The sequence below is a fragment of the Archocentrus centrarchus genome, unplaced genomic scaffold (assembly GCF_007364275.1).
Source record: "Archocentrus centrarchus isolate MPI-CPG fArcCen1 unplaced genomic scaffold, fArcCen1 scaffold_44_ctg1, whole genome shotgun sequence".
Classification (NCBI taxonomy): Eukaryota; Metazoa; Chordata; class Actinopteri; order Cichliformes; family Cichlidae; genus Archocentrus; species Archocentrus centrarchus.
The window spans coordinates 835,681-849,387 of NW_022060270.1; the positions used below are offsets into that span (position 1 = coordinate 835,681).

General features: G+C 40.7%; 1 protein-coding gene across 2 annotated transcripts in view; it reads left to right on the forward strand.

Annotated features, from left to right (window-relative positions):
• The window catches only part of atp10d (ATPase phospholipid transporting 10D), a 69,831-nt gene extending 56,820 nt beyond the window's left edge, over positions 1–13,011 (forward strand). For both annotated transcript variants that reach the window (XM_030725012.1, XM_030725013.1), the window contains 8 exons: positions 1,001–1,280; positions 1,470–1,546; positions 3,991–4,116; positions 5,278–5,478; positions 7,247–7,327; positions 7,465–7,569; positions 9,224–9,411; positions 11,204–13,011. In XM_030725012.1, the coding sequence (XP_030580872.1) occupies positions 1,001–1,280; positions 1,470–1,546; positions 3,991–4,116; positions 5,278–5,478; positions 7,247–7,327; positions 7,465–7,569; positions 9,224–9,411; positions 11,204–11,387 (1,242 nt within the window). In that variant the 3' untranslated portion in view covers positions 11,388–13,011. The remainder of the gene's footprint in view (positions 1–1,000; positions 1,281–1,469; positions 1,547–3,990; positions 4,117–5,277; positions 5,479–7,246; positions 7,328–7,464; positions 7,570–9,223; positions 9,412–11,203) is intronic.
• Positions 13,012–13,707: the final 696 nt, after the last annotated feature.

Sequence of the window (13,707 nt, forward strand, 5' to 3'; positions counted from 1 at the left end):
AAGAAATGATGATGTGCCATCCTGGATGAGCTGCACTACCTGAGACACTTGTGTGGGTTGTAGAGTCCGTCTCATGCTACCACGAGTGTGAAAGCACCACCAACATTCAAAAGTGACCAAAACATCAGAAAGCATAGGTACTGAGAAGTGGTCTGTGGTCCCCACCTGCAGAACCACTCCTTTATTGAGTGTGTCTTGCTAATTGCCAATAATTTCCACCTGTTGTCTATTCCATTTGCACAACAACATGTGAAACTGATTGTCAGTCAGTGTTGCTTCCTAAGTGGACAGTTTGACAGAAGTTTCACAGAAGTTTGATTTACTTGGACTTATATTGTGTTGTTTAAGTGTTCCCTTTATTTTTTTGAGCAATGTACATCTACTAATAAAATGTTATCTTTGCAGTTTTTTCAGTATTTTTGACTGAATCACATTAAAACTGTCTCAGTCTTCAGTTTTGAGCTACTGAAGCAATCATAGAATAACACTGTGATCCAAGTGGCCTGAGGGTGGACATCATGTGGAAACCTGCATGAATCCGCAGCATTAGTGAGTTTGTTCCAGATTGGCCTGCAGTGTAGAAACATCACATCTATTAACATCCCCAAGTAAAAACACCAGCTGCTCACAGTCCAGGTAGCAGCCTGTTAAAAATGCCACGTTGGCAATCTGCAGCCAGTGTAAAATCAGGCACTTGGACTGAAACCACAGTGATATGTGTAAGAGATAGTGGGATCTAAAAGATACTGTTGGCTAGGAAACTGATCCATTAACAAGTGTTGCTGATATCCATCTGGATGTCTTCAATGCACAAATCTGTCAGGTGTGGCAATGAGCAGTTTAGCCAGTCCCAAATAAACTGTGTGAACATGGTGAAAAACGCACAGTAAGATCCACAGCATGAAAATATATAAAGCCATGGCTCATACTGCATAATGACTGTGATAAATGCAGTTAAACATTCTGCACTGGTGCATGACAGTACTTTCTTTTCCTTCAGGATGCCTGTGCAACTTTACTTGAGGAGCTCGTACTAGAGGTTCAGTGTGGGGAGAGTTTGACTGGCTTGACTGGAAATGGGGAATCTTTCTCTGGCAGCTTCATCCTGGTCATAGATGGCCGGACACTGGCCTGGGCCCTGGAGGATGAACTGAGGAGCAACTTCCTGGAGCTCAGCCGGAGATGCAAGGCAGTGATCTGCTGCCGTTCCACTCCACTGCAGAAAAGCCAAGTGGTCCATCTGATCCGGGACCAGCTTGGTGTCATGACCCTGGCTGTGGGTAAGAACACAGCCAACAGAAAACCTGCATGTTAATTAATTGATAACGAAATTCCTTAATCCATTTTCTGGTGAAAAGTCAAGGTACAGATGATGATGCCATTTCCGTTGTGGTTGTTAGTCCTCAAACAACTGCTTGAAATGCTTTGTGCAAACATATGAAAACTGAAAAAAAATGTTGCCCATTTAGGTGATGGAGCCAATGATGTAAGCATGATTCAGGTGGCTGATGTGGGCATTGGGATATCTGGTCAGGAGGGAATGCAGGTAAAGAAAAAAGCGTAACATGATAAACTGTCAACATAAAAAAGTGTAACCAAATTTAAGGCATTGTTTTTTTTTTTCTTATGTTTGTATTTTATGTTCCAGTGCAGCTTTTTTTTTTTTTTAAATCAAAAAAGAGCAATGGCAAAACTTTCAGTGCCAGTTTTGGTTTTTAGTAACGCTTTCTTTAAAGCCTGCCCTTAGGCCATAACTATCCTGTAAGTAAATTTTAGTTATGTGGAATTATGCCATAATTATTTTTAATTATGCATAATTATTTTTAATTAGGCCGTAATAATTTTTTTAATTACGCCGTAATTATTTTTCAATTACGCCGTAATTATTTTGACGAAGGCTGTATTACTTTGAATAGGACCCTAATTATGTGACTAAGGCAGTCAATATTTTACAGGGATATACCCTGTAGTACATTTAAGTTATACATAATTTAACAGTTACTAACCTGAAAAGCCTCTAATTTTAATGTAGTCGAAAAACTATGTTACCAGGTTAAATTATAAGCATGTATTTATCATGTTGTGGTTCATGGCAGATGTTTTACTATTCAATGTGTTTTATTTCCAGTCTACTTGCAATACCATCATAATTCGGAGTCTAATCTTTTTTTGTTTACATTAAGTTCAAACAGTCAAAATAAATACAACATTCAGCACATGCATATGTAGTTTATTTACAAGTGAATTCAATTCAGCCTTATTAAAAATAATTATGGTGTAATTAAAAAATAATTACAGCATAATTAAAAATAATTCAGCCTTAGTAAAAATAATTATGGCGTAATTAAAAAATAATTAGAGCGTAGTTAAAAATAATTATGGCGTAATTAAAAAATAATTAGAGCGTAGTTAAAAATAATTACGGCGTAATTAAAAAATAATTACAGAGTAATTAAAAATAATTACGGTATAATTCTACATAAATAAAATTTACTTACAGTATAGTTACGGCCTAAGGGCGGGCCTTAAAAGAAAGCATTACCTGGTTTTTATCTTTCATTGCTATATATATATATTCATTATTATCAGGCTGTCCTAAAAGCTCCCTGAAAAGCCTTCAGCTGATCCAAAATGCTGCAGCTAGAGTACTGACAGGGACTAGAAAGAGAGAGCAGATTTCTCCCATATTGGCTTCTCTTCATTGGCTCCCTGTTAAATCTAGAATAGAATTCTTCTCCTCACCTACAAGGTCTTGAATAATCAGGCTCCATCTTATCTCAAAGACCTCATAGTACCATATCACCCCAACAGAGCACTTCTCTCTCAGACTGCTGGCTTACTTGTGGTTCCTAGGATACTTAAGAGTAGAATGGGAGGCAGAGCCTTCAGCTTTCAGGCCCCTCTTCTGTGGAACCAGCTCCCAGCTTGGATTCAGGAGACAGACACCCTCTCTATTTTTAAGATTAGGCTTAAAACTTTCCTTTATGATAAAGCTTATAGTTAGAGCTGGATCAGGTGACCCTGAACCCTCCCTTAGTTATGCTACTATAGGCCTAGTCTGCTGGGGGGTTCACATAATAGACTGTTTCTTTTCATTCACCTTATTTACTTTGTTTATACTCCACTCTGCATTTAATCATTAATTATTATTAATCTCTGTCTCTCTCCCCCCTCAGCAGATGACCCCCCCTCCCTGAGCCTGGTTCTGCTGGAGGTTTCTTCCTGTTAAAGGGAGTTTTTCCTTCCCACTGTCACCAAGTGCTGCTCATAGGGGGTCATTTTGACTGTTGGGTTTTCTCTGTATTATTGTAGGGTCTTTACCCACAATACAAAGCGCCTTGAGGCGACTGTTTGTTGTGATTTGGCGCTATATAAATAAAATTGAATTGAATTGAATATATATATTTTTTTAATACCAAACTCAGGCGACACTGTTCTGGCCCCACATCTGTGCAGATGTTCTGTTAGCAGTAGGATGTGGTTGGTTGTCGCGCTTTCCTCCCTCTGTGAAATAAAAATGTATTGTCCATCTATCTGCTCCTGAAAAGTTGTAGCTCCACAGTTTTCCTCCTCCTGCTCAGCAGCTGAGCTCAGCTGATTGCAGGAACAAGAAAAGCATATTTTTCTTCTTTTTTCATATATATTTTCTTCCCATCTGATCTGAAGAACCTTTGTAACACAAGTAACAACATAAGTGTAACTGTAATGTAATTACTGAATTTAGTACAGTAATGCATTACATCACTGCATTACAGGTACAGTAACACATGCGAAACATAACAGCCAACACTGACCATGGCTGACTAGATGCAACTTAAAGTTGTCTGTGGTTATATCAGAATCAGTGTGATATTACAGTAGGCTGTGTCATCTGTTTACAGCAAATATCCCTGAACAGACTGGAAGCTCCTACATGAGGAGCTAAATGAGGTTAACACATCAAAAATCTTTTTGTACTACTTTCTTTTTCTGTTGTGCATCTTTCTCCAGGCTGTGATGTCCAGCGACTTTGCCATTTCGAGGTTTAAGCACCTCACTAAGCTGCTGCTGGTGCATGGCCACTGGTGTTACTCCCGTCTTGCAAACATGATTCTATACTTCATCTATAAGAATGTGGTGAGATTCTTTTCCAGCTTTGTAAAATAGCTTTAATTCTCAAAAACATTAGAGCAAATGTTTTGATCACATTATTTTTCCTGCCACAGCATTTCTTCTTCCTCGTAGGATCTTTTTGTCATGATTGTTCCTGTTATGCTTTAGATATGTTCCATAAGTTGCTGTTCTAAAACTAATGTAACACAGTGACATAAATATAGTGTCACGTGACTTTGGAGGATTTTTCTTGTGAGACAGTTCCTGTCCCCAGCCACTGACTCCAGCTCTGCCAGGGCGATATCAGTGTGTTCTAAAGCTAGCATGTTTGTCCTCACTGTGCCCATAACGCCTCACACAGGCTTGAGGCATCCAGTAAGCATCCTAGTCAGCCACCCAAGCTACTGTGTAATGATGCAGAGGAGCAGTGACTGCGCTACGAGTCCTTCTCAATACTGAGCTGTGTAGAGTTAGCAATGAAGCCTCACAGCATGAAGGTTCCTGTTTGGAACAGCTGGGGCCTTTCCTTGTGCAGTTTGCATGTTCTCCCTGTGCCCATGTGTGAGTCAACAGGACACATCAGGACAAAGCAAACGTGGGATCCTCAGATCAGTGAACTGGAAACCCTGTATGGCTGTAAACCTTCACACACCCTAAAGTATCATTGAGAGGATAAAGAACTGGTCCAGAGATTTGACCGCGATGAGACCAAAGTTTGTTTCCCAGAGGAGTGAGGAGGGGCCCTCCACTACCTCAGTGACATCCGCTCCAATGAGCTGACCCTCTCATCCCTTGGCTCTATTTCCTGTGCAGCAGACATGTTAAGATTCACAATATATTCCTTCCACCAGCCGACCACACCCCATCCATTCTGTAGTTACTGTGACCGGAAAACTGCTCAGCACACCTGAGCCACAGATGATCAAGATCTCACCGAGCCTGACTCAAAGTCTTTTAATGGCCCTCGCTGAACTCCTCCCATACCCACGTTTTCCCACCAAAGCCACACTGGAATGGTACCAAAGTTCTGCACAAAACTGAAATCGAAGCATCTCCCAAACCAGGCGGTTATTATTTACAAACACACTAACATGTAGACAATCTTTAGAGCAGCTTGTTGTTGGGCTAATAAAGTACTCTGTGAGGAGATTCCTGACTGCTGTCTGTGTGTCTTTGTGTTTGTAGATGTACGTGAATCTGCTGTTCTGGTATCAGTTCTTCTGTGGGTTTTCTGGGAGTGTCATGACCAACGCCTGGGTGCTCATTCTCTTCAATCTGATCTTTACGTCAGCTCCTCCACTCATTTACGGTGTCCTGGACCAAGACGTACCTGCTGACACCCTGATGGAGCTGCCTGAGCTCTACCAGGATGTGCCAACTTTCAAGGTGGCTGGAAACGCGTCACAGACACACAAACTGTGCAAAAGGCCGTTTGTGTTTTTAAGAATTTCAACTTTTAGTTCAGCTGTTTCGAAGAAAAAGTCGTGCTGTCGTCGTATTCTTACCGTTGTCATCAACATTGGCATCTTTTCCAGAAACACTTTAATACTGGCCATAATTCATGATGATGTGAGCTAGAAAGTTCAAATGCATTTGCTAAAGCTTGCTGACGAGTTCCAATCTCTGCAATCTTGTGAATGCGATAACTCCGGAACGATCTCACCTACAATGTTCAAATTCACACCACAGAAGCACACTGTTCATCCTGCTCATGGGCACTCAAACTACACACACTTCTTCATTAACATCTGGCAGCTGCTTAGCAGTGCTCCTCTTCTTTTAATGTAGTCAAACATGTTCTCCGTCATCGAGGTCACAGCAGTCCTACAGTAAGCTGACTCTGTTAGTGCTGCATTAATAACATCATCAAGTCTCAAGAGGTTCATATTGTGTCTTTGCCTTGTCATAAAAAAACAAAAGAAGGTTGAACTATGAAAACTTTACTTAGAACTGATTTATTGATTTGAATCACCACATTTATTTATCTTTTTAAGTGTTTTCATATGTGTTTGTTCTGCTTTCACCAATAAGCTGTATAACAAAACACAAATATGCGCAGTGAATTTATTTTCACACCAATGGGGTTGGTGACCCAAAAGCCTAAATCTAATGTACAAACTCAGTGACAACATTTGGATATAACACTTAAAAAACATAAATTGACTTTGATGAATATGTTATTAGTTTTCTGTGATCCTGTCATTTACACAAACAGGAAGGGGAACGTAGAAAAGAGGGCGGGATCATAAACATCGATGTGCACAGAGGAGGTCAAAGGTTTACATGATGCTAATTTTAGGCTTTTAATGATTTCTTTGAACTGTTCTTTGTCAGGTGTGGAATGGCTGTACAGCATACAAGGTTACATTTCTTTAGATTTGCTCAGATCCACACAGGATACCCCCCACCCCCACCCACATTAGTGGCAGTGTGTGAATACACTGTGGGGACTAGAGAAAATCCAAAATCAACTCAAACTTGTGTACTTGAATCTTTTTTTGTTTGAGGTAATTAAAGATTCAGTCATTAAAAGCCCAAAATGACATTCATGATGAGTGTCTGTAAACTTTTGACCACGTGACACACCTACAAAAATCAACACGCACAGAAACAAATACATAAATATACTACTGTATATAGATATTGTAATCTCACTAAATACATACAATCACCATATCCATATAGTGCTTGTGTTGTGTTGGAGTAGGGGATGGGCTTCCTAACAGAGCCCCACATACACACTGCTGGAGGCTCTCTGTAACTCTTTGATGCTGTGTCAAAGTTAGGCAGGCTAACCAATGATCTAGATTTACCAAATGAGATCAGACATGTACTGACATGTCTAATATGTAATTCTGCAGACAGATGTTCTGAACCTTGGCACAGAACTGAACTTTGAGTTAAAGAGACTTAAAGGCCTGAAAGAAAGTCTTTAACTAAGACAAATAACAGCATATGAGTCAGTCACATGTTACACTGTCACAGCTGTGAAGGGATGTCAAAGATCTGATTCGCTGCTCAGTAATGGAACATTAGGTAGGAACGCTGAAATATGCGTTTGGGGTTGTGGCCAGTAAAGCAAGGATTGTATGTGATGTCAGTAATGCTAATATTTGTTTAGGAAGATTAAGAGATTGTTCTGTTTTCTTTGCAGGTGTATGTTCCATACATGTTCTGGATCACAGTCCTGGACGCGTTTTACCAAAGCCTTGTTTGCTTTTTTGTGCCCTACTTTGTAAGTACGCCGTGCAAATTCTTCACTGACTTTACAGAGAATTCATCAGCTCTGCTTGCTGATCTGTTTACTTCCTTTCAGCCGACACCGAGGTCACCTAGGATCGTTGTTGATTGTGGGTTTGGTTTGTTTCACAGGCGTATGCAGGATCAGATGTTGGGGTGCTGTCCTTCGGCTCACCGATCAATGCCTCAGCACTGTTCATTATTCTGCTGCACCAAGTGATCGAGAGCAACACACTGGTCAGACGCTACACTTCACTACACTACGCTACACTACACTACGCTTCACTATACTTCACTACACTACACTACACTACGCTTCACTACACTACGCTACAGTACACTACACTACACTACGCTACACTACACTACACTACACTTCACTACACTACACTACGCTTCACTATACTTCACTACACTACACTACGCTTCACTATACTTCACTACACTACACTACGCTTCACTACATTACGCTACAGTATACTACACTATGCTACACTACACTACGCTATGCTTCACTACACTACGCTACAGTACACTACACTACACTCCACTACGCTTCACTATACTTTACTACACTACACTACACTACGCTTCACTACACTACGCTACAGTACACTACACTACAGTACACTACGCTACACTTCACTACACTACGCTTCACTAAGCTTCACTACACTTCACTACACTACGCTTCACTACACTACGCTACGCTACACTACACTACACTACAGTACACTACACTACACTACGCTTCACTATACTTCACTACACTACAGAACACTACGCTTCACTACACTACGCTACACTACACTACACTACGCTTCACTACACTACAGTACACTACGCTTCACTACACTACGCTACGCTACACTACAGTACACTAGGCTACAGTACACTACGCTTCGCTACGCTACACTACAGTACACCAGGCTACAGTACACTACGCTACACTACACTACACTACACTACACTACACTACACTACGGTTCACTATGCTACACTACACTACGCTCCACTACACTACGCTACGCTACACTATGCTTCACTACACTACACTACACTATGCTTCACTACACTACGCTACGCTACACTACAGTACACTAGGCTACAGTACACTATGCTTCGCTACGCTACACTACACTTCACTACACTACAGTACACTACACTACGGTTCACTATGCTACACTACACTACGCTCCACTACACTACGCTACGCTACACTATGCTTCACTACACTACACTACACTATGCTTCACTACACTACACTACGCTACACTACACAACACTTCACTACGCTACACTACACTACGCTTCGCTATGCTACACTATGCTTCACTACACTACGCTACACTATGCTACGCTTCACTACACTACACTACGCTTCGCTACACTACACATGCTACACTACACTATGCTACGCTACACTACACTATGCTACACTACACTATGCTACGCTACACTACACTACACTACGCTATGCTACACTATGCTACGCTACACTATGCTACACTACACTATGCTACACTACACTATGCTACGCTACACTACACTACGCTTCGCTATGCTACACTATGCTTCACTACACTATGCTACGCTTCACTACACTACACTACGCTTCGCTACACTACACATGCTACACTACACTATGCTACGCTACACTACACTATGCTACACTACACTATGCTACGCTACACTACACTACACTACGCTATGCTACACTATGCTACGCTACAGTACACTACACTACACTACAGTACAGAGTTGTAGTTGTCTTTGTTTTTTGCATTAGAATAACTCTGTGTAGCCTAAAGGTTCAGTTGTATATTAGGATACAGTGACAGCACCATCTCTGCAGCTCTCTGGCGAGTCTTAAATCTGTCTTTGTTTGTAGACATGGATTCATGTGCTCGTGTTGGTGCTCAGCAGTGCTCTCTACTTCGGCTTTGTGCTGCTCTTCAGTGGCTTCTGTGTGACCTGCAGCCCCCCCACCAACCCCCTGGGGGTTGAAACATTCCAAATGTCCCAACCTCTCTTCTATATCATATGTGCCCTCACCACTGTGACAGCTCTGTTACCCAGGTAAACACACTCACGCGCATGCACACACACACACATTAATACAGTGAGTGTGAGCCTTTAACAGAGATGAGCCGTGGGCATGTTTGCCATGCTGGAGCATCTGAGGGAGGAAATGCAGCATTAGGTGATTGTCCATCAGTTTCATACTTCAGTCATTGCCTGAAAAAGATTTTCATCTTTCATCATCAAGTACTGAAAACAATCCTTCGATTTAAAATTATGTTATTATTAGTAATGATAGTTGTGGTGGTAGCAGTCTTAGTACTAGTATTAGGGTACTAATACATAAATAAATTATTTCTTATTTATTAATTACTTTTGAGCCTCTGAAAATGAACAACTCTTCCTGAACAGGTAATGCAGTATCTTCTTTTTAAAACCCTTGAATGAAATCTGAAAGTCTGCCCTGCAGTCACATCTTGGTTTAAAGCAGTGCTGGTGTGCAGAGGCATCTACATGTCACTGAGTAAAGTGTCTTAGTGTGTGTTAAACACTGTGACAGTACAGGATTAAAATACACGTAAGATGAGAAAACAGAGCAGCTGATTCTCTGTATTATAAAGACTGGTTTCCTGTACCTGTCCTGAAATCAGTGTTAGAGAAAGTGCTCCACTGCCTGTGCAGCAGGTGGTGCAGAGGGGGGGGGTCCGGGTCATCCATGATGGATAACAGTTTGCTCTCCAGCACAGTTTCAAATGTGTCTAGTTTGCAACCAATCACAGAGCCAGCTTTGCTCATTGCTTTATTCAGTCCATTGGTGTCACCAACTCAGATGACATATAGTTTAGATTAGAGCAATATTTTCATGTGTTTAAAACCTCTTCATGCTTCCATTAAAATCATTTTTACTCTCTCAAAGTTCAGGATCAATAAGCAATAGAAGGATTGAATAGTACGTTTTTTGGAAACTCCTAGATCAATAAAAAAGGGGTAAAATATTACAACATCCTTATCAAACATGTTATAATGACCTGCAGGCAAGTATTTACAAAAAATAAACAATTGAAAAAATCAGTCCTGTTAATTAATGCCGATTTTCACTGTTAGGAAAAAAGTGTTAAAAAAAGGATCCACACACCGTCCATGCAGTATATGGTTTATGATTTTAGCTCTGCTCTGATTAGGTGTTCGAGGCTATTCTGGAAAATTGATATAAATTAAACAATAATATTATTTTTGTTATGGTAATTCTACAGTTTCCTGGATAATATTAATGGGACCACAGGACCTGGGCCAGTCATTGAGTCAGTCACGAGCTCAGGACAGTGCTCCCAAACATACCAGCAAATCTACAAGAGAATGGCTGAAAAAGAAAAGTATCTGCATGTTGCAGTGATCCAGTGAAAGTCCAGACTAAGCCTGATTGAAATGCTGTGACCTTCTGAGAACTGTGCAAAAACAAAACCTGTAAACGTCAGTGAACTGAAGCAGTGTTGTAGAGAGGCCAGAATTCCTCCACAATGATTTGAGAGACTGATTTCTGTATGACTTCATCAATCACTTCAACTTATTGCTGCTAAATGTGTTTCTACAAGGTTCTAAGTCATGAGGTGTAGTTTTTCACATGCTTTACATCGTGTGGGTAGTAAATAACAGCGGCATCAATTTTAAGGATTTCACTTTTTTCCCTAAATTACGACTTATCAGTAGAAGGCGGAGCCTAAAAAGAGCTACTGCTCTAGAGTGAAGTAGTTAATGGATTAAAACGATATGTGGAAGTGTCACCGTCCTTATTTGACTCATTCAGAGATTGTTATGAAGCTACAGTTCATTGATGCGTTCTTCTCTGCAGGCTGTTTGTTCGAGCGTTGTACAACACATTACACCCGTCTGCAGATCTGAAATCAGCTCATATGGGTGAAGTGGAGTCTGAACATTACCGCAGGAGACTGAAGCGCTGGAACGTGACCCACTCCAAAGCCAGCAGGCTCCCGGTGGGAGCCGACAACCCCAGCCTGGAGCCCAGCTTAGCGTGAGAGGTGCCTGGACCTGCGTACAGACAGGAGAGAGCTGCACAGAAGCTTTGTGCCCGTGCACGGTCTGCAGAGAAACGTGCACCTGAAACCTGAACAAAGATGTGCTGCGTTCAAGTGTAGGTCAGCCAGAAGCTTGGGTTCAATCAGAGATTACACATGGATGTTAACATTCAAAGAACTGTTTGAAAATAATTAGCTGCATTTTGTGCAGCATGCTTTTACCAGATGAAGTCTGTGAAATTAAAACATCAATCTGGGTCACTCAGTATCTGTTTAAAAATCACACCAAATGTGACAAAACGATTTTTTTAAGGATGAAATCTTTTCTTGAAAATCCCCAAATCTTTAAATTATTAATCTTCTGACATTTGTGATACATAATAGCAGCCTATGTTAGCCTTCAGTGTGTATCACAGTTTATATATGAGCCTTCAGCACGTGCTCACACTGATGTGTGTTCAACAAAGATGCAGCACTCAGATATGCTTTTTTATACAAGACTGAGCTTTTAAGCAAAACTCGTTAAGAGTTGATCAGTTGTCAACAGTGTATATGAAATATTTTGTTGATAGTTGCAAATATAAAAATACTTTTTTGTATGGATTCTTTTTTTTTTTCCCTCGGTTGTTTCTCCTCTGTCGTGAATGAACACACTGGGATGTGTTGGGTGTACAGAGACCTGTGAGCTGTGAGTGATGCGTTACCTTGCAGGGCAATCGGGTACTGATTAGATTCAGATCCTGAATCTGTGAATCACGTGAACTTTTACCGTGGCCTGGAAAAATAACCAGTGGCCTGTTTTGTTAACTTGACGTATCTGATCATCATAACTAAACCCAATGAGAGTGAATGTAAATATTTGAAGGGTATTCATTAACAATCGCCATCTCAAGGTACCTTATATTGTAACATAAGGTACCTTGAGATAGCGATTGTTATATTTTGGTGCTATTAAGAAAGCTGAGATTGACTTAAGTGTATTTATTTATTTTGTCCACCAAAGAAGAAGAATGACTGAATGCAAGACACTACTGTGGCAAACTGCTTAGTTAGTGAGATGTGATCAGAAGAACATGTTTGTTTTGTTGTATGATAGCACAACATCATCTTACATTCATTAACCAACCACTGAAGAAAAATATCTCAGGATCATGGGTCCACAAAGTGTCCTTTCAAAATAAAGAATCAGAGTGCTCCTGTGCTGTGAGTCCTCACTTTACTAATTCACTAATTCCAGGTGAGCCTGAAAATAAGTTTCATTTAGAAGAGCTCAGGCTGGGAATATCAGCTGTATCTTTTAGTAAATGACCGACCTGAGCGTTTTATATCAGTACATTTGGCTGCTGGATTAGATGTGTGATACACTTCCAATGACTGTCCCGTTTCAGACATTGCAATAAACAGACTGATGTTTCAAATTTGTGTGCACTGTATGCTGAAGTTAACAGAAGGCTCGGCTGCTTAATGAAACCGACCGTAACATCTTTCACAGTATACTATAAATGCAGTGTTTTAAATAGTCAAGGATGAATGCTATGGCCTTAAAAAGTAAAAATGAATTTCTTATGATTTTTACATGTTAAGTGCGTATGAAATACCTCTTCATATACAACACAGCTGTGTGACACATGCACATGTGATCTTCAAATGTGGAATAAAACTTCACATTAGCATCATTGTTTCACTGTTTTTCATTTGAGAAGTTCAAAATCAGAGAACTGTGTGGAGGTCATTTAGCAAACCTCGTGCAAAATGTAAATAAAGACAATCCAATGATTTGTCCATCCATTCATCCATTCATCCATCCATCCATCCATCCGTCCATCCATCCATCCATCCATCCATCCATTCGTCCATCCATCCATCCATCCGTCCATCCATCCATTCATCCATCCATCCATCCATCCGTCCATCCATTCGTCCATCCATCCATCCATCCGTCCATCCATCCATTCATCCATCCATCCATTCATCCATCCATCCATTCATCCATCCATTCATCCATCCATCCATCCATTCACTGGAGCCTATCTCAGCTGTCATAGGGTGAGAGGAAGGGTGCACCCTGTACAGGTCACCAGCCTGTCGCAGGGCCAACACAGAGAGACAGACAACCATCCACACACACATTCACACCTATGGACAATTTAGAGTTTCCAATTAACCTGACCCCAGTAAGTGCATGTCTTTGGACTGTGGGAGGAAACCCACACAGACACGGGGAGAACATGCAATGATGCAATGATTTGTAAATCTCTTAATTTCCCACTATTTACAATTGAACATAGAAAACATGTACAATTTTAAGAAAAATATTAGT